The sequence below is a fragment of the Panicum virgatum genome, chromosome 9K (assembly GCF_016808335.1).
Source record: "Panicum virgatum strain AP13 chromosome 9K, P.virgatum_v5, whole genome shotgun sequence".
In the NCBI taxonomy this organism is placed as follows: domain Eukaryota; kingdom Viridiplantae; phylum Streptophyta; class Magnoliopsida; order Poales; family Poaceae; genus Panicum; species Panicum virgatum.
The window spans coordinates 48,867,007-48,893,382 of record NC_053144.1 but is presented as its reverse complement, the minus strand read 5'-3'; the positions used below and the strand labels follow the sequence as shown (position 1 = coordinate 48,893,382).

The 26,376-nt window shown below is 53.8% G+C and overlaps 3 protein-coding genes across 3 annotated transcripts; 2 read left to right on the top strand and 1 right to left on the bottom strand.

The window, feature by feature from the left end:
• Positions 1-1,652: 1,652 nt before the first annotated feature.
• LOC120651902 (arogenate dehydratase/prephenate dehydratase 6, chloroplastic-like) lies at positions 1,653-3,444 on the bottom strand. The gene has a single exon (XM_039929539.1). It carries the CDS (start codon positions 3,347-3,349, stop codon positions 2,084-2,086), a length of 1,266 nt encoding a protein of 421 aa, XP_039785473.1. The 5' UTR covers positions 3,350-3,444; the 3' UTR covers positions 1,653-2,083.
• A 9,801-nt stretch (positions 3,445-13,245) lies between these two features.
• LOC120648748 (dehydration-responsive element-binding protein 1F-like) lies at positions 13,246-14,342 on the top strand. Its single transcript, XM_039925422.1, has one exon. The coding sequence runs from the start codon at positions 13,779-13,781 to the stop codon at positions 14,337-14,339; it is 561 nt and encodes a 186-aa protein (XP_039781356.1). The 5' UTR covers positions 13,246-13,778; the 3' UTR covers positions 14,340-14,342.
• A 7,107-nt stretch (positions 14,343-21,449) lies between these two features.
• LOC120651901 lies at positions 21,450-25,589 on the top strand. Its single transcript, XM_039929538.1, has 3 exons — positions 21,450-22,284; positions 23,937-24,090; positions 24,752-25,589. Exons 1-3 carry the CDS (start codon positions 21,814-21,816, stop codon positions 25,333-25,335), a joined length of 1,209 nt encoding a protein of 402 aa, XP_039785472.1. The 5' UTR covers positions 21,450-21,813; the 3' UTR covers positions 25,336-25,589.
• Positions 25,590-26,376: the final 787 nt, after the last annotated feature.

Sequence of the window (26,376 nt, the reverse complement as noted above, 5' to 3'; positions counted from 1 at the left end):
CTATTCCAGTTGCATCCGGCGGCCTCGGTTTTTTCGGATACTCATCCGATTATAAGTTGAGAAGTCGCGTGGCATCCGTGAAACCCGAGAAGAGGGCACGCAGAGATCGGCAGCGAGATTCGTTCAGGATCTGCTCCGGCCTCCGGCACGACTTGATTCATCAGGACAATAATGCACCTTTTTTTTGCTGCACATGATACTTAATTAGTCAATCATGCACCTCGCGTCAGCTTTGCTGCACATGATTCTTTTTTCTTCTTCTTTTGATTCCCCTCCAGCATCACAGGACAGGAGGAGAGCTGTGCTCGGAATCGGAATCATACACATGTGTGGGGGTCCGCGCGCCACCTACCACGGCACCACTTCACTCCACGCGACTCGAACAGCAGCCAAGGCCCAAGGAATCTCCCAGCCGGCACGCATGGTCCAGGCCAAAATTTACTGGTGCCAACTGCCACCCAACCGAACACCGGGGCGGTAATTATCGGTCCAGGGCACGGCCGGCGGCGATCTTCCGGCGCTCTCCTCTGATAAGCTTTCGGCCAACGCAGGCCGCAGCTCTGGCCTGGCGTGCGAAATCCTGGGGAGGAGCTCGTGCCTCGTGACACGACGTGGGCCCGGTTCCCCCGCGTGCAACGCATGCCACCACCACACGTGAAGAATCACCCACCGCGGATGCGAGGATCTCTTTTTTTTTCAAAAAAAAAAAGTGATGCGACGAGAATCTCCAAGTCCCCGGTCTCCCGGCTCGGTCGGTCCATGGCGCTGGTGCCACATGCTGCTGCTCGCTTGTTTTTGTTTGCTTCCTTTTGAAAGCTGCAACGGCGGGCGGCCTGCTTTTTCCCTGCGCTGCGGTTAAACTGGGATGTACCCTCGTTTTTGTTAGAAAAGATTACCCTCGTTTTTCCTGCGACTCCCCGGTGTGATCTGGTGATCACGTGGTGGGCTGGTTGAAGATCAGAGGGCTCGCTTATTTTTTTTATTTTGATATAAAAGAGGACTCGCTTATCAGCGACGGCTACGTCGGGTCAGATTTTTTCCTTCTTTCTTCCCCAGTAGGTAAAGCACGTGCCCGTGGACCAGAGGGCAATGTCCATTGGCCACTAGCATGCCGCCAGCGGTCAGCCAGGAGCCCACAGGTCACCACTCACCAGGATCACCGGCCATGCTTGGTGTGGTTTAAACTTTGTTACTGCTTTATTTCAAAAAAAAAACTTTGTTACTACTAATTCCGAACGTAATTTTACTCTCCCATTTCAAGTTGTAGATCATTTTGACAAATCTAAATACATAGATTTTGCTATAAATCTTAGTAAACATAAATTATACATCTAAATTTGACAAAACAATCTATGATTTAGCAAAACTATCTATAATTTAGAATGGAGAGAGTGGCCGTGCTCCGACAATCAAGCAGATTCTGGCATGCTGATTCCCTGATCCCCACTTGGATTCACAAATCCAGATTCAGATTCATCGAGCCTGGGCAGAAGAACGATTAACTCCAGCCTAGATCCACTACTAAAATCGTCCATCCATAGATGGATGGTCTCGTACTCCCTCAGCAGACTCGTTGAGTTTGTGAGCTCATACCCAAACAAGCAGGGGATGATTGTAACCACAGAGGTGGATCTGCACAAGACACCGCCCAGTTACAAAGGTCCAGTGCTGACACTGTAATAAGATCGAGGCTGTAATACAAAAACTGAAAGCTTGCGCCGAAATTTTAGGACAAGAAGATTACAAACGATCCGGTCATGACCAACAGGACTTCTTAGTACAAACACCCTTGAGCTAGCATCATCATCATCATCATCATCAAGCCTGAATCTATGCACAAACACTCACACATCTAATATAATCGAGCAGCAATAGGAAGATTCTTATTGCATCTGTATGTATAAAAATTACGCAGCAGCAGCAGCAAGCGAAACAACTAATCTCGCTGGAGCTAGTTACTGAGTGCTGGTAGATCCGATAGCTTGGCCCAATTTTAACAGAGAGATTGCCGCCAGTCAACTAGCTATAGATTCCAGCAGTCCCGATCCGCACCACGGCGATCCTGTCCTCCTCCTCCCCTCCCTCATTGCAGGTCGTAGACGGTGGAGTCGGCGGCGTAGCAGCCGAGCACGCGCACGAACACGGCGAACTTCTCGATCTCCTGGATGGCCTCGCGGACGCGCGGGTCGTGCGCGGCGCCCGCGCAGTCGACGTACAGAACGTGCGGGAAGGCGCGCAGCGTGGGCGCGCCCCGGGCGGTCGTGTCCAGGATCATGACCGGCGGGCGGGCGCCGGCCCCGGCGGCGTCGCCGTCGTTGTTGATGACCTCCAGCTTGGTGAGGTTGATGTTGCGGGAGGAGAAGGCGGAGAGCACCTTGAGCAGGACCATCATGGAGCCGCCCCGGTGCGCGACGACCATGCTGGTCTTGGCGTCGGCGTCGACGTGCAGCGCGACGGGCGACGGCGGCCTGGAGAGGAGCAGGAAGCGCGTGACGTTCCAGGACTCGTCCTGGAGGCCGTGCGCGAGCACGTCGAGGCCGTACAGGTCGGCGGCGCGCGGGCTGGCGATGGCGGCGGTGTCGAGCATCCGGTTGGAGCGCAGCATCTCGACGGCGCCGGCGGTGTCCTCGACGGGCTCGCGGTCCACCCCGAGGCGCGCCAGCGCGCGGCCGCAGTGCGCGAGCGCCATCGGGTGGCTGATGACGCGGCGCACCTCGGCGGCGCGCACCCCCGGCATGGCGAGGAGGCAGTAGTGCACGAAGAGGTTGATCTCCTGCGCCACCACCAGGCCGTGCCGCAGCAGCAGGTCGTAGTTCCGCAGCGTGGTGCCCTCCATGGTGGACTCCACGGGGAGGATGGCGCGGTCGGCGGCGCCCCGCTCCACGGCCGCCAGCGCGTCCGCGAAGGTCCGGCACGGGACCGTGTCGCACCCGGGCAGCGCCGTCTTGGCCGCGAACTCGCTGTACGCGCCGGGCGCGCCCTGGAACGCCACGCGGAGCCCGGAGCCGTCCTGTGCCCCCGCGCCGCCGCCGCCCGTGCTCACCGAGAGGTGGATCCGGTCGGCATGGCCGTTGACGTGCCCGTTGACGCCCTTGTTGCCGTTGACGTGCCCGTTCACCCCCTTGTTGCCGTTGACGTGCCCGTTCGCCCCCTTCTTGCCGTTCACGCCGTTGATGCGCGCCTTGCCTTTGGGCGGCGGCGGCTTCTTCTCGGGCGCGCTCCCGTCCACGCCGTTGGCCCTGGCCGCGGCGGCGGGGACGAAGGAGACGGAGGAGGACCTGTGCCTGGTCCGGCGGGGGTTGGGCAGGAGCAGGTGCTTGGGGAGGTGGAGGGAGGAGGTGTATGCCATAGAACGCCGCGGAGCAGGGGTGGGAGGGAGGTGGGGGGATTTGGGTGAGGTCGGGCGCGTTGGGGGGCGGCGGGGGTGAGCTTTAGCCTTTAGCAGACGGGGTGGTGGGCGGAGGCTGTTGACTATTATAACCCCGGCGTCTCCACCGGGATTAATGCCGAGCGGCCAAGTGAGCAGGACGGGCGGCGGTGGTGGTCCGGTCCGCGTCCGGTGGCTTTTGCTGTCTATAGGCCTTGTTTGGTTGGTTGGTGTTAGAATTCTAGCACGCTATGAATAGTAAAAATTTTGACCGCTAATTACGGTGTCAAACAAAATCAGTTTATAAAAACAACTTTAGAATCCCTGCGCTAGTGACCATAAAGAATCTAACGAGGCCTTTGACCGTGCGATTAGAGGGGGGCTACTGTAGCATCACTGTAGCAAATCATCGATTAATTACCGTCATTAGATTCGTCGCGAAAAGTTACACCCATCCCTAAAAAGATTTTGCAAATAGACTTCATTTAATTTTTCATGCATGCGAGATTCTTTTTTCGAGATGTGTGCGTGTTAGTTTTCTAGCACAACTTGGTTGCTTGCTGCCTTCGCCTTGGCCGCCGCCCGGGTTTGTGTGTTACTGTGGATGATTGCGGATTTGTGGTTTCTTCCGCTTTTGCTTTGCTTCTAGTAGAAGATTTCGTCGCAAGAGCATCTCCAACAGATTATCCAAATCCTACTCTCTATATTGCTACATAGCTATCCATTTAGCTAACTTTCGCTCTTTATTTGTCCATAATTTCCAACAAACTAGCTATATACTCTTCTTTTCCGTCCTCCCGTCCGCCCGCTCCGTAGCCCAGCGCCACCCGTTCCGCCGCCTGCTCAGCGCCAAACAGCGTCGCCTAGCGCCACCCGCCCAGCGCCGAGGAGCGCACGTGCCGCCTCCTCCATAGCCTAGTCGGGGTGGAGCTCGCGCTGCCGCCTCCATGGCTGCGCAGGGGTGGAGTTCGCCGCCGCCTCCTACTCCATGGGGCGGGAGGGGGCTCGGCGGTGGCGGCGGCCGGCCGGTGGGGAGGGAGCTCACCGCCGCAAGTCGATTCATCCCCCCGCACACACTGGTGGGTGCTCCCTTCGAAGTTAAGCCTCGGTGGTGGCCGGCGACGTGCGGGTTCCCGACGAGGGACCGACGAACGCGCAATTCAGCGCGAGCACGAGCAGCCCCAGGGGCCAAGGCACCTCCGGTGAGCGCGGCCACAGGGCCCATCTCCGCCGCCGCAAGTGAGCTCCGCCGCCGCGCGCGAGCTCCGCTGCCGGTGTGGCCGGGCCAAGGCAGAAGGCCAACCTCCCGCCGATGCGGGCGCGAGCTCTGTCGCAACGGTGAGCTGGACGGGGCGAGGCGGAGCCGGCCGGCGCGGTCGCCGCCGCCGCCGCGGCCCGCCCGTCTCGCCAACGCGGGCGCGCGCTCCACTGCCGCCGCGGCCGGACGTGGCGAGGCGGAGCCGGCCGGCGCGGTTGTTGCTGCCGCCGAGGGCCGCCGCCGCGGACGCCGGAAGTGGGACCCATGTGCGGGGGGAGCAGATGGCGAGCTCCTTGCGCTCGGGGAATGAAGCGAGCGGAGAGGCGCACATACAGAATGTGATAGCGAGAGGAGTTGTTTGAAGAGGCTGTTGGACTCCGATTTCAGCGGTGATCCGCTTTTTTTTTTCCCGAGGCGAGGCGGGATACCGAGACTGTTGGACTTGCCCTAAGTATTTAGAGTTAGACCTCAAACGGTTTGATTGGAAAATTGTGAGCGTGTCGACGAGGACAAATCTTCCATTCTTGTCGGCCAGGGCTTGCGTTCATGGTGTCACTACCCATCTTCCTAGATTTATTATTGCTGTCCTAGGATCCTCCACTGGCCGCCTTGGCCACGAACGACTAGAGCTACTTCGTTTCGATTCATCTTTCAAAGCCCAGGATAGGAAGATTGGCACCCGCACGAGCTAATTGAAAATATCTAATAATTATCTATCTCACGCTCTCTTTAACCAATTAAATATTTTAATTCAGTACTACAAAGATACATATTTATTATTATATAATTATAATAAATGTGATAGGTTTAGTTACTAACAATTTTCTTATTTTGCATCACACCTCCATATATATTTGATATGTGTTTAATTGAACACTTTGTTTGAGCTATGTTAACAACATAAAAATTGGTATTCTTATCTTTTCTCTTGTACATGATATATGGTTAGTATATATATTTATATAAATAATAACATAAATAATGTATTAATAATTTAGAATTTTATATTGATGCGCTTTAAGATTTTATTATAATAATATAATTTTGTTTCAGATTTGGGGTTGATTTTAACTTTTATTATCTTATCATTAGATAATATATATGAAAATTTAGGAGTTATTTGATATTATTTTATAGTGGCATAAGTGGGTAATTTACATGAAGATTAGGGGGTTACTTTAGATTATTTTTAATAATGGCAGAGGTGGGTAATTTAGATACATGTTTAGGAGGTTACTTTAGTCTATTTTCATAATGTCAAAGGTGGATAATTTATTAAAAAAATAACAGATCAAATGGCTATTATTATTAGAGTTGCTGAATTGATGTCCAGATATTTCTGATTTTTGTGAGAATTTGTAGAATTTCTCTATTTTCTTAGACTATCCACCTAGGATCCTAGGTGGCTTCACCTGGAGACTTGAAAAGAAACCTCCAATTAGTAATAGTAAGATTAATCCCTCATCACTAATCCCAATTGCAAAAAAAAATCGGATCTGCGTGATCCTGTCCTGACGCAAGACCTGTAGTCCTGTATCTGTCAAGAGAAGTGCTCATTCATTTCAGCTCGTGCTAGAAGCACGTGCTACGATACTTTGGATACCAGAACCTACACAAAGAATCAGTACTGGCTGTGCGTTTGGTAGGGCTCCAGATTCTCCCAGCAACGTTTTAGATTCAGATTCTCCGTAAAAACGTTTTTCCACCAAATGCATCAGTGAAACTGTTTGGCTACTGATCCGAATTCTCGCTGAAATGAACTAGGATCATCCAGAAACAACTAGTTGGGATTCTCATTCCTACTAATAAACAAGAAACATTTCTGCATTGAATCACTATATTTTTTTTCTTTTCAACGCTTCGCAGATACCATTTGGCACAGATTCTGATCATTCTTACTAGAAACCGAAGCGGTTCTCGCAGCGTTTACGAGCGTTTTTAACCAGCCGCTCCTATCAGTCAGCCAGTGCCGGCTCTTCAAATCTGCGCGGCGAGGTGACCCGGGCCGGGGCCGTCTCCAGCTCCAGCATTCAGACTGTCCGCACTTGGGCGCGCTACCCCGCGCGCTATGCGTTTGCAGTTGGTTTTAGAGCAAAAATGCGTTGCAGCGGGGCGCGCTACCCCGCGCGCTATCGTTGCGGACAGGGCTCCTGCGCGCCAAAGCCAGCGTGGTAGCGGCCATCCGCACCGCGGCGACATGGCGTGGGCCCCGCCACCGGCCGTTGCCTTCCCGTCCTCCTCTCGCGCCCGCAGCAGCAGCGCTCCGCTAGATCCACGTGCCGGCCGGAGCCCACCTGGCCGGAGCCCGCTCGAGCGGAGGGAGCCGCGGCCGCGGCCGCCGTGGCCCGCCCCTGCTCGCCGCGCCACTGCGGCCGGCGCGAGCGGAGGAAGCCGGGGCCGCGGCCGCTGCCCCTGCTCGCCGGGCCGGAGCGGAACGAAGGGTGCGGAGGAGGGGTAGAGAGAGGGTGGGGACGAGGCAGGAGAGGCAGCACGGATCTGCCCGCTCGCCGCCGTCCACACCGGGGAGGGCCGAGCTCGAGGCCGCGGCGGTGAGGCCGCCCACGCCTACGCGGACGCCGGTGCGGCGCGCGCCTCCGGCCGCCGCGCCGCTCCTCGGCCACCTCCGCCGCCCACCCGCCTAGGCTCGAGATCGCCTCGCCCCCTCCGCGAGCCGCGGAGCGGGAGGCCCGCGCGAGCGGAGGGAGCCGCGGCCGGCACGCAGGGACCGCGGCGCGGGCATGCCAGGGACGGGGGAGGAGGAGGGGGAAGAGGCCGACGGCCGGCGCAGGTGCCGAGGCGGGGAGGGAGGAGGCCGCCGGCGTTGGGGAGGAATGCCTGAGGTGGGGTGCGCCTCCCGCCGCGGCCGCCGGCTCTGCGAAGCTCCAGGCGCCGAGCTCGGCATCGGGGTGGAGGGCTCACGCGCGGAGCTCGACCGTGCCGGAGCGCCGGGAGGGAGTGCGGGCCGTGGCGGATTTAGAGCTCGCCCTCCCAGGGCGCGGCGGTGCGGATCTCGCCTGCCCAGGCGCGGCGGCGTGCGGCTCCCCCGCTCGCGGGCTGTGGCGGCTCGGAGCTCCCCGGCGCCGAATCCGGCCGCCGGAGCTCGAGGGAGGAGGGCGCGGGCCGCCGCCGCCGCGCGGCGAGGTTGCAGGGAGGAGAGGGAGGCGGAGAGGGAGGGGTGGTTGCGGTGGCGGAGAGGGAGGGAAGGGGGCGGAAGGCCGGCGGGGAGAAGAGATGGGTAGGAGAGAGAAAAATGGGGAGGGAGTGGAAAAAAAATTTGAAATGTGGGTCCCATGGCGTAGTGGTTGATATAGAGAGGAGATATAGAGAGTGGATGAGTGCGAAACAAAGAGGTATAGAGCAAAAAATTTTGATGATCAGGACAAAATATTCTGTTTAGAGAGTGAATTTAGAGGACGACGAGTAGGGAAAGCCTCAGGCGCTCGCAAACTTCCCTAGGCCCACACCGGCCGGTTCAAAAAAAAAAAGGCCCACACCGGCCGCGGATGCGCGGCGGCTCCGCGGTTCCGCCTGGTCTCGACGCGTGCGCGCTTCTCCCTCGTGCGCTGCTGCTGCGAACATAAGCTCCCCGCGGAACGTTTTTCTCGGCGGGGTGCGGCCTATCGCTGTGACGTCGAGGCGGGGGTCCCATCTTCGCTTTCCCAATTGATATCTGATGGCCTATGCGCCGGCGTTGCCGTCAGGATTTGACGGGATGGGCTGGTGCTGATAAGTTCTTTTGTTGGGGGCAAAAAAAGGTGCTGATAAGTTCGAAGGAGTAGTGTCGGATTGGCCCGCGTCGGTAAGATAAGAACGACGCGGGTTAACGTCCCGCTGGTCCCACCGTCTGTGACCCTCGTGCCACGCCGAGGAACGGGTGACAGTGAAATGCTCTGCCCAATTTTTTTTTGAAAGCTTCTGCTCAGTTTCTCAGAGCATCTCCATCTCCTTGTAAGAGAAATCCCCAGATCTTTTGGCATCTTCCTTTTTCCCCGCTCCCTTCTCTCTCCGAGTGACTTCCACCCAGCTTGTGTGTGTGTGTGTGTGTGAAACTCAGCTTGTGTTAATTGTTTGAACCCAGGTGAACAAACTGAAAATGGGGAAAGGCGTCTTGTAAGGGTGTCTCTGTGTGTGTGACGAATGAAATGGACTATTGGCGCCGGTGGATTCTGCTTTGAGATCAGCGCTAGAGCGAGAAAGCGAATTCACCCGTGCCCATGGGGAATCAACAACAACAAACTGTATGTCCGTACACGCTTCTCAGTCATCACCGGTTGGCTTGCACGTTCATTTTGTTCGTTCCCATGATGCAAGGTGATGGGTGCACACACGTAGAAATTCGGTGATGGATTCACCCCAACTACTACTCTACTCTACACTACTTATTCGCCCAGACACGTGCTAATTAAAACCCCTTCACAGGGGAATAAGGCGTGACAAAAAAAAAATCACAAGTGATTGCGACTCCTTTGCGAATGATCGCTATTGAAAGGCAATTATAGTTGGCACACATGGCAGTTCGAACGCTTTTTTTTTTACACACTGTACTATATGCTACCGACCATGGCAGCTGGCAACGTTCTTTTTTACGGTGTATATGCTAACCAACGTGTTGGACTATCAGGTATGTAGCACATGGTTAGAAAAAAAAAGAACACAGTTTGTGTTATACTCCCTCCATTCCAAATTATAGGTTGTTTAATTTTTTTAACCGTAAGTTAGTGCAAAATATCACTTTTGTTATGGCTTGCTTTATCAATAAAAGTTTTTAAGAATGGCTTAAATTTAATTATGTTTGTACAAATATTTTGAATAAGACAAGTAGTCAAATTTGATGTCAAAAAAATTAAATGAATTATAGTTTAAAACGGAGGGAGCAACAAACACTGTCATATACGATAGACGTGGTGGGGGTCACTAACAAGTGGAAAACTCATGGTAAACATGGTAATAAACCATGCATCACACCGCACCGCCACACGTCTCTCCCTGGACCGGGAGCCTATCCCCTTCGCGGCCGTCGTGATCCCCGCGTCGCGCTCGCGCAGGCCCTTGCTCGCTGGCGCCGCGAGATCCTCGATCGACGAATGCTCGGCGGTGGCACGAGCTCGACACCATCTGGCGCAGACCTCGGCGTGCCGAAACGCTTGTGAAGCTCCATATCTCCATGCACCCCCGTGCACAGGGAGTTCCAGACGCACGCCCGTAACGTAAGGTTTGGCCCCCCACCTCGGCAACAGTTCATACGTGGTGGCGCGCCAAACTCTTTTCGAGACCATGTTGTATTTTGTATCCCCCGAACCCCGACCATTTGGGTCAACGACACCGACCTGCAGCGCTGCAGGTCTATCCATTGGAGGTGGCGTTCCGATCCAGAGCGATCGTTGCTTGCCGTGGAGAAATGGCAGGCCAAGCCAACTCGTTAATTCAGACATCCAGAGCCAGAGCACGGAGTACTTTCTTTCTTTCTTTCTTGTGAAAGGAAGGAGCAGTTCCTTTTCGGATTCCGATCCCCTACTGCTCCCATGATCGATTGCCTCTCTGGGGCTTTTTTTATTCTTCTGCGTGGGCAGCACAAGAATACGATATGGGCTCAACTGTTTATTGTGTCATCACATGTCGAGTGGATCCACTATTCATATATTATTATCATATACCAACGTGTTTTTTAGCCTTTTGATTTGATTTGGCTACGCAGCGGCCACGCCAGTCTCCGGCCGGGCGACCGCCGCATCATGCCATGCTACTTTCTCGTCGCTGCGCGGTTTGTTTAGCGCTTAGGCATTTAGCGGTGGTTGAACCGGTTCTTGATAATCCATGGGGTCCATACGAGTCACGTCAGATCAGAATGGTGATTAAAAGTTAGGAGAGAGCATGCTGACGAACGAGCAATTGGTGGCTTGCACAGTAAAGATACGGTGCCAACCCAATCAACTACTGCTGTTTCTTTTTTTTTAAAAAAAACCCAGCTACTGCTCCCAGCCTCCCAAGTCCCACCTCCATCTCCTGCTCGCGTGTGCAATTTTTAATTGGCAATGTTCTCTCTCCTTTCAGGATTCGTGGATTCTCCAGCAGATGTGGCCTTGTGCGGGGTGTGGGTGATGTCATCAATATTCGGCATGTCCGTGCGTGCGGGGGTGTGGGTGCCGCGGTGGTCACGTCGTTTTCTCGGTGGACCAGTATCTAATCAGCCTATCAGGTTTGGCCAAATAATAAGTGTCTGTTTCAAAAAAAAAGTGTCCCAGAGACTTTTTTTTTGAAGATACGTCCCAGAGACATGTAGCGCCTGAAAACTGCAAGTAGGCAAAGTGGCCAGGTCAGCACCGGAGCCCATTGGAGGCCATATAGGCCTCCCCCCGGTTTAGCAAAAGTAATGGAAATTTAAGAAAATATTCATAGTGGATGCTTATCAATAAGCTGATTTATAGTGGATGCTTATCAATACTCTTACTCTTATACACCGTGGAAAGGGACCGTGGAAGGAGAGGGCTTGGAGCGCCTAGACGTTATGGGCGTGACATGTGTCCTGGAGAGAGGAATACTTTTAACAGGGCAAAGATTCGGCCTATACGCAACAATCACCCCATTTGTGTCTTGGAGAGTGGAAGCCCGACGTGAGACATGGATTCGGCTCGTACAAAAACAATCAGTTCATTTCCACGTCATCCAGCATACTTCTCTTCCTGCTCTATACGCATATGTAACCATCAACACATCAACTATTTTTCTCCATATTTTCAAGTGGGTGCGGTGTAGCGTGCAATTCCGTACCACTATGAATATCAAGAGTGTGGCTAGACTAACCTCGCGTTAGGATAAAGAGTAATACTCATAGTGGATGCTTACCAATAGGCTTCGTACCAAGCCTTGGGTTTCCATCTTGCTTAAGTCACAAGAGTTTGAGCTATTTGATGGACTACAACTCTAAAATATAAGCCCCCAATGGAGAAATGGGAAGAAAATTTGTTCATCTAAGAAAAAGAGCGTTTCACTTATTTCTGCTAGGATAATCTGTCAACAGCACACTCAGAAAACTTTGTTGTTTCTGTAGTAGGACAAATGAAACGGAAACTGCTTGGGGACACTAAAATTTTGTCTGTGAGACGTCTCTGTCAGTAAATGGGCTGAAGCTACGTAAAAATCTTTTATGGGCCAGAGTAAGTAGCGTGAGCCCTAGTCGACTATTTCGGGACATGCCCAACTTGGGCCTGCTTGTGATACTCCAGTTTTGGCCCGTTCTTTTAAATTTAAGGCCGATCACGCTCTCTAGTTTGCCTACATATTACCTCCAGTCACACTGCTGGGCCAAAATCTCTGACACACTCCAGAAGCATAACAAACGATACACGATTCTGAACCTCAAAAAAAAAAAAAAAAGATACACGATTCTGACCTGTCCTGACATCCAAATAGCGCACGGTGCGTGGCAACTGGCAAGCGCACGTAGCAATCTCAAAATTGGAATTCAAGCAAAACAACATCTAAATAGCGCGAAACCTTTTTTTTTCCGAGGGCAACACTGAACTTCATCATTCATATCATAGCGCGAAACTTTGAACGCTAAATGCACACAACATATCAAAAGGTCATAACATTGAAACTGCTCTGTATCGTTTAAAACATTCAGCCTCAGTACATAAAAATAAAGAAACTCTAAAGAATACATAAAAAGAAATCCTCGAAACAAAAGCATCACTAGCATCTTCGTCCCTGCACCTTGGCTAGCTTCTTTAGACGTGGTCAGCTTCAGGAAGGTTGCAGAACATGCATGAGGCTGGCAAGATACATTGAGAAGAAGAAAAACAAGAGAGAAAAGCCTTCCTTTCGATGTTGACAATACTATTTGGAAGATAAGAACAAGAAAGCAATAATGCAAGCAGAAATGGTTGGATTAAACTTTATTCCGTAGTATGTGCTAAGATGGATTGCCGCATCATCCCAATGTGGGCCTGTGGGCAGCACTCATCTGCATGCGAAATTCTTCCGGTCCCAACACCCACAAACAATGCACGCCCACCTGGGATTCCCGTGGCCTTAGTTCGAGACGCGCGTGTTCCCCGGCCATTCGTGGATCGGGGATAAACGTGATGACCAGCGGAGCTGATTACTTACAGTTGAATTAAATTCTCTCTCTCTCTCTCTCTCTCTCTCTCTCTCTCTCTCTCTCTCTCTCTGAGCTTATTCAGGCGGCTAATTACGAGGTGTGATCGTCGCTTATTCAGGCGGCTACTTACGAGTGTGATCGTCGTGTGCTACCGCGTTTGAACGAAAGAGCTGAAATCGACACCAGACACCACGTCCTTTCCAGCTCAATAAGCACCAACACACACACGACGAGCATGGAGAGCTACTACCAGCTAGGCTTTCAGATTTCGTCCTCACCGATGGCACGCAGAAATATCAGGCCATGCAAAGCCGCACCGCCCGCGTAATCTAGTACTGGATATGGTCGCTGACACACACACACAAAAAAAAGACAAAAGAATCATGCCCCATCATCCATCATCGTCTGCTCTATTCGCCTTTACGCGACGAACCCCCTTATTATACGGCCCTTGAACTTGAACGGGTCAAAAACAAGTAGTGGCTTCATGTCACCCCGTCCAGCTCCGGCGCCTGTCAATCGAATCAGCCGGGAAGCTCGGGGCGAAGCCACCTGGGCGCCCCCGGCGGGGGATCCGTACCCTTCCCTAACCTCGTCGCGCACTAAGCCAAGAAAGCGGCTTTCCTGGACCTGAGAGATTGCGCTCCCGCTCCGGCGAGGTGGCGAGCCCCCGTTGGCCGGGCCGACGGAAAGCTCGAGCTGTGTGTGTGTGTGTGCTTCACAGCTAATTTTGATCGGGCTGGGAAACGCGTTCCCGTCACGTCCCGCTCGCGGGCGTCGGGAATGTTTTCACCAACTCCGGCCGCGCGCCGCCCCGGTTTTTTTAAACCCTCCCGGGATCCTCCACTTGGACGTAAGCTGCCAGGACAAGCTAGTTGATCATCGCATCATCATTGCAAGCCTTGCCAATCTGCCGTCACCTCCGCCGCATCAGCTGGTGCGTGACACTACTAGTACTAGCTCGTGGTTGTTCTAGCCACGCTTCTCGTGCGAGCGCTGGTGGTGCAATGTAGTGGGCGTGTCGTGCTGGTCGGAACTTGGAAGTGATCGTGATGGAGCAGCAGCGGAGGCCGGAGGAGCAGAGGGCGGGGCGGCGCGCGCGGGCGGTGACGCGGCACCCGGTGTACCGCGGGGTGCGGCTCCGGGCGGGGAAGTGGGTGTCAGAGATCCGCGAGCTGCGGAAGCCGAGCAGGATCTGGCTCGGCACGTACCCGACGCCCGAGATGGCCGCCGCGGCCTACGACGCCGCCGCGTCGGCGCTGCGGGGCGCCGGCGCCGCGCTCAACTTCCCCGACGCGGCGCGCTCGCTCCCGGCGCCGGCCTCCGCGTCCCCGGAGGACGTCCGGGCCGCGGCCGCCGAGGCGGCGGCGGCGATGGACGGCTGCCTCCGTCATCGCGATGAACCGCGCGGCGACGGTGGTGGCGGCGGCGGCGGCGGTGCGGACGACGCCGTGGCGATCGTGGACGAGGACGACCTTTTCGAGATGCCGCGGCTGATGATGAGCATGGCGGAGGGGCTGATGATGAGCCCGCCCGTGCTGGGCCCCACGGCGGCGGCGGTGGCGTCCATGGACGCCGATGAGGAAGGCGTCAGCCTGTGGGATCACTCTTGATGCGCCGGCGCCACGACCTCGTGTTGGCGAATGGGAGCGTGCGCGTTGGATCACACCTGATGTGGACAGTGGAATATGTGTGCTCCTGGGGGCAACATGTACGTTCTGCGAGACGCGCTTGTACGTACGTTTTGTAGCATGGACGTGACATGGATGATGCAGACACGACAGACGCACACTGATACGCACGTATGTCACGAGTTCCACGGCAGCAGTTCAGGAAACCATTTTTCCTTCGACGTGTCTCCAACATCTACGACATATCCCACTGCAAATTCAGTTACCTTGCTACACTTTTTTACAGCTCCATCATCTTTTATGTAACCAATCTATTTTTTCACTAAACATAGCGACGACAATCCCAGGTCACTGAAAAAAATAGTGACGACAATCGAACTGGCCTGATCATTCAGAGTTGCAGATGAGGTACAAATTCAGGACACTTCTGCAGCTCCTAAAGTTCTAGTAATTGGTCATGCGATCTGCTTGCTTCGTACTTATTTCATGCTTAGCTTCAGGCGCTACACCATTCATAGGCAAAGGCGGCTACTCAGGTCCGTGAGTGTCAGGTGATACGGCAAACTGTTTGAGAAGATTCTTATCCGATGTAGCGCAGGCGTTAGCATTGGTGACATCATTTGGTGTCATTCCCTCGCTAGAGGTGATGCTGATATATCCTCCTACCCTTGCGCCAGATGGAGGTTTATGTGAAAGGGCAAGCAACAAACCATCCAGATATCAAACTTCTAAGTAGTCGAGTGATGTGGTGGATTGGTACCTGTGAATACATTGCAAGATTGAGCAGGGACGGAGAAGAAGTTTGAAGCTTAGTCTTCCAGATTTCTTTCTTTGTTTTATAACTTTTTTCTTGTGTATTTGTGAAATCCCTCATTTGAGGTCTAAAGTCTAAGAGCTCTTGTAACTTTTTTGGTTGTAGTCTTTCACTTGTGAATGATCAAGATCGGAATTTTCTCCATAATCTAAAAGAAAAAGCTTCAGGCGTCCAATGCCATTTACAAAATCGGACGCTACGTGGCTACTTCCTGTCCACACGTTCTAACCTTGTAGATATGTTTCATCGCTCTCCTTTACATTGTCTGCTCCCTTCTGTTCCTTTCAATTTCATTCGAGGCACAACATATAATTTCACCGTTGCCATGGATGGCGAGCACAACATATAATTCCACCATTGCCGTCCATGGAATGTCCTCGTAGCTAAGTCTCGCCATCCCACGACCCCATTGGTGATCCTTGTCGCACCCCCGGGCAGCCCCTGCGCGCGCTCCTGCCGTTTCACCGTTGCAATAGTATAAATCATCTCTTGCAACATCTCTTAGCTCGGCACCGTACGTCCACCAGGCACTCCGCCATGTGCGCAGGGGCGGCCGTTGCAATAGTATAAACGGTGAACGGTTTTTATTTGATGTTTTCAATTTATAATTTCTGATGTTGCAACATATAATTTTGGATGTCCCAAAAGGTAATAAGGGTCAATGTTGCAAATATTATTTCTGCTTGCTAACATTTTAAGTGGATGTTGCACGAGACATGGTGTACATGTTGTGATGGGAATTTTACATCTCGAAATCAAATGTCATAGTTAATTTTACATATAATTTCGTATGTTGCAAGAGGTGATGTCTGATGTTACATTAGTGGATTCTCAATGTTGTGATGGAGTATCTGACGTCCGGTTGCCAGCTGCGCCGTACTTCATAGCCGCTTTTGTCATTCTGGCTTGTCACACATTTCAGAGTTTGGACAAGAGCTAAGTTAATTTGTTACTTCAGCAAGAGATCAGAAAATTTGGGTGTTTGATATGACACATAACATTATACTAACATGTTTATCTATTTCAGATACACTCGTTCGTTTTCTATCTTACTTTTAAATGTTCAGTATTTGTGCTGAAAAATTACATCCAATTGGTTCATTGCAATATTCAAGAGCTTCAAAATTTAGAATTTGTTACTTTTTCCAATCTGATCTGATTCCAAGTATTAAGTTTACCTATGCCCAAGTGTAATTTGATGTAAATCGGGATCCCTTCTTATACTTTTGGTAATAAAACAAAATGGACCATCAAATGCACCCCACCGTTGCATCGTCTTCCTTCCGGGACATCACCGAATCTAGGGATTCCCCGAATCAAGGATTATTTGCATAGCACCGAAAGATTGGGATTTTTCTAAAACACCACTAAAAATGTTTGCTCCCATAAAATACCACTAAATGATGCCAATGTTATCTGATAGTGCCATTCCATTACATCTCACCGTCGATTCTGTTAACTTAGACAAAAATACCCTCAAATCGGTTCGCCAGCGCTTGTGCCAAATCGGAGCCCGAGGCCTCGAGCATGGCGCCGGCGGGCGGTCGCTGGTCACCGGTGGGCGAGCGACCAGAGCCCAGCTCCCGTCCATCCATCGGGGAGGGCTCCACCACCATCGTACCTTAGCCATCTCGCTTCCGCACTATTCCAGTTCCTTCCAGCAAGCCACATCCAAGTTCCAAGCTCCTCGTCGGTGCCTCTCGATCCTCTGTCCCCAACAACTTCCGTGCGGACCCAAGATGCGAATGAGCTGCAACGGCTGCCGCATCCCGCACAAAGGGCTGCAACGACACCTGCACCATCCACCCCTACTTGCAGTGGATCAAGACCCCCGAGACGCAGGCCAATGACACCATCTTCCTCGCCAAGTTCTACGACCGAGCCATGCTGCTCAACCTACTTGCCGTCGTGCACGCTGACCACCTCCGGCCGGCGGTCTTCCGCTCCCTACTCTACAAGGCGTACGGCCGCATCGTCAACCCAGTCTACAGCTCTGTTGGCCTGCTTTGGTCGGCGACGCGGTAGGAAGGAGGCGGGCGGCCAGGTGCGGGGGAGGGGCGGCGATGTGTATGGATCAGGCACGGGTAATACAAGTCATTTCACATCGATGTTCTATATATGCTGAAAAGAGAGAAAAGAAATATTTCAGCGAACAAAATCTAACGAAATGCTATTTTTAGATAACGTCCGTATCTTTCGGTGCTATTTTAAGGGGGCAAATTGTTTTTATGGTATTTTACAAAAATCGCGATCACAACCAATTTACCATTTGATATAGGGTTCCTCCAATGAGATGGATCGTTATGGACACCACCTGCTGACACCGCTATCGATGGAAACCACCCAGCCTCCTCCAGCGGCGCCCATGATCACTATCGTCCTCCGTCCTATCAGCGAGGCCAAGCCACCTCCACGCCTTGATGATGCCAAGCCGCAGCACCCTCCACTTGCTCGTCGCGGCTAGCGAGGCCGCGCCTCCTCCACCTCCACCTCCGGCCCTGATGATGCCAAGCCGCAGCATCCTCCGCTCACGCGCCGCGGCTAGCGAGGCCGCGCCATCTCCACCTGCAGCCCCGATGATGCCAAGCCGCAATACCCTCCGCTTGGGCGCCTTGGCTAGCGGATATGTGGACATCGAATAAGTACCCCTGCCTATGCCGAGTGCCATTTCCATGGGCCGCGCTACCCTCGCCTCCTCACCTACGGGGCCTAAGAGCCGGAGATAACCTTGCGCTCCTCCTCCGCTGCTCACGGAATATGAGCTCCTGCATCCTCCAACCTGACGCCGGTGAGCCTGACGACCACAACTCTCCCTGCGCCCTCACCCTGAGCGTGCAGCTGTTACGCCCTCTGTTCCTGGTCTTTGGTCGGATCTGCTGCCAAAACTTGTTCTTTAGATCTCCTGCTGCCTTCGCCCCTCTCTCAAAGACGTGGAACTGATGCGTAGCGTCTGTCATGCATGGAGGGTGGTGATCCCATCTGCAGAAGAGCCATTTCTAGTTCTCTCTAGGAAGGAACCTAGTCTGCTGTCAGAGGTCGTCTTTCTGGAAAATGCACCCACTAGTGATGCTCAGAATGTGGCGCCAAGGTCAAGGTTCCTCTCAACCGAGCACATATCTTGCTGGGGTTCTGCTCTGGGTCTTCTAGCAATGCGCTGGAATCATGCAAAGTCAGATGAATTTTTTTTTTGTCTATTGCGCTCTTTATGCCGAGAAGAAGAAGCCATTAAGCTTGCCACTAGAAGCCACACCGAGAGGTATATTCTTAGAGTCTCTTACCACACAGAGATTTGTGTTGATGAGTTTGGCAGAGGGTGGAGAGAGTCTGCTTTGTGTTGGCCGTGATGATTATCCATGGGATCTTGACGGCGCTCCACTATAGTGATGATTGTGTTGATCTCTTATATTACTATCTGCTTTTTCTTAGTCCACTATATCACGAAACTCTTCACCTAGACAGTAATATAAGAGATAAACTCTATATGAAAACTCAACTTTTTATCTATTATCTTATTATTTGGCCAACAAACGGAGCCTTCACGTTCGCTCCCAAAATCTAGAAATTCCCACATTAATCGGAGAAAATAGAAAAATAAAAATTACCCACCACTGCCATTACGATAAAAATTAGTCTAAAATACCCCTGTGCCTAATTTAAAATCACCCACCAATGCCATTATGAAAAAATAAATATAAAATACCATTTAGCTATGTATCAGTTACAAATATATACTATTAATAAAAACTAAAGCTAACAACAATCAATCAAAATAAAATGAAAATAAGAATAATTATCTACATAATATTATTAAACCGCAACAAATCAAATTGTTATTATAGGTAGATCATAGTTGAATTGTTTTAATCAACAATAAGACATAATTTACGATAATGAACAGGATGATGTATGGTAAAAAAGAATACAAGGATAAGCAAATTTTTGAATTTTCAATACTAGCCGCGCAAATGCGCGGGCTATACGCCTAGTTCATCATAATTCAGTATAACACGACTCTTGCACTCTTTATGTTCTTATCCTACCATGAAACTATCACACTATAGGACAATATTGTCATCTCCTACTTGAGACCTCTTATGGCATGATATGACAAGAGGGGAGGAGAAAACTCTATTTATAGTACTCTATGGCTCATGATTTTACCATGTGTCCATCTTCTACATAGTTATTTACAAAATATCTAATTTTAAAATTTTTCTCACGCTTATCTAACCATACAAATATCTATTTTCTAGAGCATTCATATTTCACTATGAAGCACGGTAAACATGATTCATGTGCTTTCATCTTCTAGAAGCTTCTTATAAGTTTGCCATGGGTTGCGAGTGATTTCTTTCTTACATCGTGCTCACTCCTGCTACATTGAAATGCCAACAAGATGTGCCTGCAGATTCACGGATGCACCCTTTTGTGCGTTACCACGACTCTTTTTTTTAAGCATCAGACTGGAGTATTTCCACGTCCAAGAACGAAGTCCGGGAAGCATGGGTCAAGAGGAGCTGAAATGCATGCATGCTAAACAGAATCAACCACCCCAAAGTCACCGGCACGCTAACGAACAAATGCAGCGGCTTGCTGCTTCCAGGAAGAGGTGAAACGTGGCATTTTTTTTTATCTCTGTTACGTGCTGTCGTGCTCAAGGACCGCCGTGCCGCGCTGTCTAGGCAACCAACCCCGTCCGCGATTGCGGCGGCGGAACCGTAAGCCAGAGCCGCAGAGTATCGAGTACTTGCGACACGGCGATTCTAACAGCTGAAAGCCTGGAACACCATCCGGTGTCTGCTCGGTGGCTGAAAACCGGCCGCGCGGTGCCATACATAGTACAAATTAAAACCAGCCAGCGAGACACGACGCGAGGAGAGGAGCAGCACTTGGCCCGATCATTGCCGGACGCTTCGAGCGCCGCCGGCCATGGACCGCACGGGCCGGGGCCGGGGAGGCTGCGCGTGGTGGCGACCTTAAAAGCGCCCTGGGTTCCATGCCGGCGCTGCCCGTGCGCACACGCCACGCCCACACCGCTCCAGTCCCCCGGTGGCGCCGGCCCGGTTTGAGTCGAGTTGGCCGGCACGCTCATTCAAAATTGAAAAAAAAAATGGACGGAGAACAGAGCACGTTCGAATAGACTGCTGCTTCTTCTCCCCGTCCGGCGAATTACTAGCCGTGTTCAGCATCTGCTAGAAGTTGGGAGGAGATGATGGATGTACTAGCCGACGAAACCACCGGGGAGACAGGCGGCGAGCCGTGCCGGACTAGCTGCCGGCGATGGCCGGGATTATCAAAAACGTCACAGCTGGAACGCGAATCTCGAGGGAGGCTAAACAAAGCCGGGCGCAGTACGACATGCTACTGTATTTGATTCTCCCTACGAGCGCCGGTCAGCTGCCATTGACTCGTAGCCCGGCGAAATCTGGCTGGAAGAATCGAATCTGATGGATTCTCGACGGCGCCGGAGTCCGGGGCGGCCGCGGAAGCCGCGCCGAAGGTTCGCGCGGTCACCGCGTTGCTGTGCGTCTCGTTCGATGGTGGTGGCAACTAGTAGCAGCAGTGCCCTGGCAGAGGTAAACAAAGCCAGCATTAGCAGAGAACAATGCTGGTTTCTCAATTGTCAATTACCGTTGATCTCGATCAATTTGCCTGCTCTGCTTTGCTCGCTCACTCTGTTGATGGAGTCGAGGACCGTGTCTCTGCGAGGCTCCAGCTCCAGGACGTCCTTGTCCTCGCTGCCCCACGGGCCGGACCGTACCGGACACCAGACCAGACCAGCTTTTTCCGTCGCTGCTGGTGGGGAGTACTTGTACTGCACTAATGCGTGCGTGACCGGTGACCAGTAGTACACAACTCGGTGCAATCATGGACGGACCACAGCACCCGTTGCCGTTCCGAGCAGCAGATGCGTTCCTGAATCTTCAGATCAACGGCGCATCCGATCCTGCATCGGCTCGGAGCGTGTTAGACCAGGGTCCAGCTAGTACCCACCACCAACGATCCGCACGCGAGCTGTCTGTCTCGGTGTCGCCGCGCGTACGCACGCACCCGCTACCGCCGCGCGCGCCCCGGGTTCCGGCGAGTGCAGGGCAGGCAGCCACCGACCGCGCGCCGCGGCCGTGCAGCGCTACTCGGTCCAGGCCTCATCGATCCCACGGAGTACTACTCCGATCAGCAACCTTGCGGCGGGGATGCGTGCCGACGGCCGGTTTCGTCGTGATCCCCCGCGTATTTAACCCGAGGCCGCGCGCGACGAATCCCCACGCTCCCGAGTCCCACCCACCCAACGCGCGCGGCGCGCCACGCCACGCCACGCCGCGGCCTGTGTCGCCTGGTGGTAGCCTCCGCCCGGAACGAGCACCTGCCCCCGCCCCCGCATCGAGACAAGCTTCAACTCGGGGGCATTTGTTTACTGCCCGCACGGGCACGGCCAGCCACCGCGCGCGGCCGGCCGAAGAAGCTGCGCAGCACCCGCGCGCGCTTCCTGGCACTCCGGCCGGCTGGCTCTTAAAACCACACGCGCCGAACGGTTGACACGGGCACGCGTGGCGGGGCGCGCGCTGGCTAGGCTAGCTACTTCCTCTGATCGTACACTTGGGAGTGCTTGCAGTGAGCCAGAGCGAGTGTGTGGCCGCGGCGATGGCGGGCCGGATCACGGCGCCGCTGAGGCTCAAGGACCTCCTGGAGCTAGACTGCGACTCGTGCAGCGCCGCGGGCTTCCGGTGCTACCCGCGCCGCCTGCTGGGCGAGCCGCCCGCGCCGGCGGCGCGGCACCTCCTCGAGCCGCCGCCGTCCTTGTCCCTACGGCAGCGGCGCCCCAGCAAGCTGTCCAGCCTCTCGAGGAGCCTCTCGCGCCGGCTCGGCAGCAGGGGCGGCTTATTCTGGCAGCGTCGCGGCGAGGACGGCGACGACGACGAGGATGCCGCCGCCGCCGCCGCCACGCCGAGCGGTAGCGGCTCCGAGTCCTGGGCGTCGTCGACGAGCGACAGCTCCGCGTCGGCCGGGAAAAGGGGGTCGCGGTGCGAGTCGGACTCGGACTTCTCGACGGCGACGACCTCCGCCTCGGATAGCATGGACGCTGCCGCCGCCGCCGCCGGAGATGAGCACGAGGTAATTATTACTGCTGCCTTGTCGCCACTGCGATCATCACGAAGGCATGCTTGGGTAACTGGTCGTTAGTTCAGTTGTTGGCCCGTCTCCTCCCACCGTGCCTCCGGTTAAATTAGTTACATCACTTGCGTGCCGTGGATTAGCCATGAAACGGTTACGGGAAGCCCCACAAATTGATGCCACAGCCCACAACCAACTAGTCCTGCGTATAGTATACTAGTACAAACGGGTTGTCTCGCCTTGTCGATCATTGATGCGGATGGGATGATCCCTCGCACTGTGGGCAAGCGTGGAGCATCCAAGGCATCCGCTGCATGCATTGACGCGCGACGAGCATAAGCTACGTACACGGCCACCAGACTACGTACTAGTTGTCTGTCTCCACTGTAGAAATTCGAGTGGCTCGTGAGTCGTGACAGTACCACACGGCAAGTGTAACCAGGGTTCACCTAACCGACCGGTCTCCGGTTCCGGTTTACCGGACCGGTTGCACCGGTTACCGGTAGAAACCGGTCAAATTCAAATTTAAATTCAAAAAACTCAGTTCAACCGGTTCGTACCGGTATACCGACCGGTTAGACCGATTTACCGGTCGGTTTGACCGGTTTACCAGCCGGTTTGACCGGTTTGAATTCAAATTTAAATTTAAAATCGAGTACCTTGTTGCTGATGCGGTCGAGACTCGAGAGCACATCCTCTCCGACACAGATTTAAGTGCGCGGCCCTGGTTGTCTGGGCCGTCAAGCACTGCAGGAGCTAGGCGTCGTAGAGGGTCGCAGAGAAATGAACCACTGTTCGCGCCCCAATCAACCCACCGAGCGAGCTCGCCGTCCGCCACCGCCCCCCCCCTCCCCCCCCCCCCACCCCCCAAAAACAACAACCACCCCGTCGGAGCTGCGGCGCGCACTGCAGCGTGCCGTACTGCACGGAACGGCATGGCACGCTGATGGCGCCCGCGGCAGCGGCCGGCGTGCGCTGCGGACCAAAAGGAGAAAAGTTGCTGCGCGCATGAATGCGCCGGGTCCTACGCACAGCCAGAGGCCGCTGCTTGTCGGGGACGGGGAGTGACTGGTGAGTGACCAGGGTGAAAATAGGCTCTTCCCGTCTGCACGCAGGCGCACGCCGCTCCACTAATGCTAGCGGCGGAGTAGCCTCGAGCCTTCTGGGGGGGAGGCCCTGCCATCCAGCATTCCGGCGAGCGATGGCGTGCACAGTGCCGTTCCGGGCTCCCGCCGGCCGGCCACAGCCTCTGCCAATTTTCCACCCAGCGGAGTACAGTTGCCACTGGGACGTGGTGCCGCCAGCCATTTCGTATCTTTGTCTGCACCGCGAGCATCGCATTCGCATGTGCGGGCGACGACCGCGACGCCCACAGGGATTAACGCGGCGGTTACGGTTGGTCAAACGAAGCCCCTCGCTAAGCCGGCGCCGCACGTTCCGCTGTCGCCCGTGCAGCCGTGCTTTGTCCTCTACGAATAGGTTCATGGCGCCCACCACAGCCGGCGCTAAACGACCAGCCGGGAGGGCGTGCGGCCTCTCCACCTACCACTGCTCCGTACTCCGGCCTTTTGGCTTTGTGTTTTGTTAGCAGTGTCATGATTGGAGGGTGATCGAGCTAATGTTTGGCGCGCGCGCGTGCGATGATAATGCAGGCGATGAAGAGGGGGTCGTCGGAGGCGGACGACAAGGACGAGGAGCAGCAGCAGCTCAGCCCGGTGGCCGTCATGGACTTCCCCTCCGACGACGACGGCGACGCGGACGACGCCGCCGCGTGCTCGCCGTCCTTCAGCCTCGCGCGCCTCCAGAGTAAGTTCGTCTTGCAAGTGCGAACAAATTAATCACCGAACTGAAAAGGACACGGGCCGGGGGAGCCGAGTAAACGCACGAGGCCATGGCCGCCGACACGTACCCGACCGAGTCCTGATCCACGGAACCCGTAGAGGTCACTCCCGGAGGCACGCACAGGGCGTCGTGTCAGTTCGAAAGAAAAAAGTGTGTACCAGATAGAGCAGAGGCACGGGCACCACTGGGCAATTGACCGTGCTCTCTGAGACGTCGTCCCGTCAACATGCTCGGTGCGCATTACACGGAGACAGAGTACAGCAGTGTCACAATCATGTGTAGGGGGTAACAAATCTTGGTCTTGAGATTTGAGGTGTTCGTCGCCTCGACGGGCAGTGCTGGTGGCAACTCCAGAATCTCTCCTCTGATTCTGGTGTTTGCCCGGGCGCGACTCGATCCGGACATTTTAAAAGCCGTGCCAAATTGTACGGCGATCTTTCTGTACCCACAGCGCCAGCGACTGCTGGGGAAAGGCAGCAGGCTAATCTCATCTCCCGGCATCGCGTGCTCGACAGATTTGGTGGATTGATGGCCGCGATTTGACCAATACAATGCCCCACCCATGCTTGCTTAATTCACTTTTTTTTTCGTGTAAAAAAATCACTTTTTTTTTGTCGTGGAGCAGGGAGAAAGATGCTGCGGCCGCAGCACAAGATCCGACGGTTCGGGAGCACCCAAGAGCTGGGCCCCGTGGACCTCGAGGCGCGCCTCGCCGCCACGTCGGGCGCCGACGACCTCGCCGGCGATGTCCCGGCACAGCTGGTTATCGAATGCCACACCAAGGACGCGGCGGCGGCGGCGCCACGCCCGAGCAGGAGCCACCGCGGCGCCGGCGTCGTCCGCCACGAGCCGGACGAACACGGCCTCCTCGAGCTGCTGCTCATGGACGCCGCCGGCGCGGCGGACCACCGCGTCTCGGAGCGGCTTCTGCTCGACTTCTTCGTTGAGACGAAACGACGGCGACAGGCCGGGCGGTGGGGGGACGGTGAGGTCCTGGCGGCGGCGAGGGCCTGGCTGGGCGGCGCGGGGAGCGAGCGGTGGGGCCTGAGCGACGTGCTGCGCGGCGGGGAGGCCGTCCTGGCGGAGATGGAGCGGGCGCGGCGGTGGATGCGCGTGGGCGAGGAGGAGCGGGAGGTCGGCGCGGTGGTGGCGGGGGTGCTGGCCGATCAGCTGGTGGATGAGGTGGTGTGGGATTTGCTGCTTGTGTAGGTTTGTATCATCATTGGTTCTGAGCTTGGATGTAAGTAAGGTTGAATGAAATCTCGAGCATGTTGGAAATGGCGAACTTGGTTTGGAGCTAGATTGCATGGCCATCTTACGAGTACGGATGGTGATGGTCTCCCAAGATTACCGAAACTCTACTGAACTATGCATCCTCCGGAGAAAGAAAGGACTGCTGGGAGCAGCATCACCGCTATGTTCAGAAACCGGCAAAATGAACGCTCACCAGTTCAAATGTTCAATGATAACTGTAGTTGGATCTTCAGAGCCTTTCGTTATTGGGCTGGTTTTTTAGCCTTTCGTTATTGGGCCGGTGTACGCATTGCATCACAATGTGGGCCGGTCCCCATCCCATGTAAGCGGCGACCTTACCCGGAAAACCTATACACCTTCCAGAAGGAAGTTCCTTATCAAACCTCCACTTTAAGGTTGGTGCTAGAGTTAAAACGGACAATCGAGATTCATCATGTGAGTGGGGAGAGGGGTGAGCTGCTATGAACAGTAGATGACAGGTGTTTAGGGGTGGTAATGGGCCATGGTCATAGTTGTCTCTTCACAGCCCAACAAGGCCCTTGAATTATTTAGCTCAAAATTGTATAAGATTAGAGCTCGGCCCTTAGATTTTCTAGTTCAAAATTTTAGGCCCTTTACCACCCCCACCGGTGTTAGGATGAGATTGGCTGGCGGGTGGGAAGGTTTAAATTGATTTGCAATCTTCAAACACATTTTTCTCTCAAATAATGACTCTGTTTTCGATTCCGTTTGGACCAGTATGCTGTTTAGAATTAATGCAACAAAACGAGATCTCATATGTATATATTTTAAATATTTTTATTACCTCAAAAAAATCAACATTTGAAATGTGTTACTTCGACATTTTGTGGATACCTATTCAACATTTTGCATATATTGTTTCAACATTTCAAGTTTAAGTGTGAACTTGTTTTTTTAGAATGTTGAATTAGTTTATGTAAAATATTGGATTTAATCTTTCAAAATGTTGAATATACAAGAAATCAGAAACAAAAT

Bases quoted from the DNA above. Each gene is read 5' to 3' on its own strand.
- LOC120651902 (XM_039929539.1), bottom strand. From the start codon at position 3,349: ATGGCATACACCTCCTCCCTCCACCTCCCCAAGCACCTGCTCCTGCCC.
- LOC120648748 (XM_039925422.1), top strand. From the start codon at position 13,779: ATGGAGCAGCAGCGGAGGCCGGAGGAGCAGAGGGCGGGGCGGCGCGCG.
- LOC120651901 (XM_039929538.1), top strand. From the start codon at position 21,814: ATGGCGGGCCGGATCACGGCGCCGCTGAGGCTCAAGGACCTCCTGGAG. The intron at 22,285-23,936 runs GTAATTATTACT...ATGATAATGCAG, and splicing joins CCGCCGGAGATGAGCACGAG to GCGATGAAGAGGGGGTCGTC. The intron at 24,091-24,751 runs GTAAGTTCGTCT...GTCGTGGAGCAG, and splicing joins CAGCCTCGCGCGCCTCCAGA to GGAGAAAGATGCTGCGGCCG.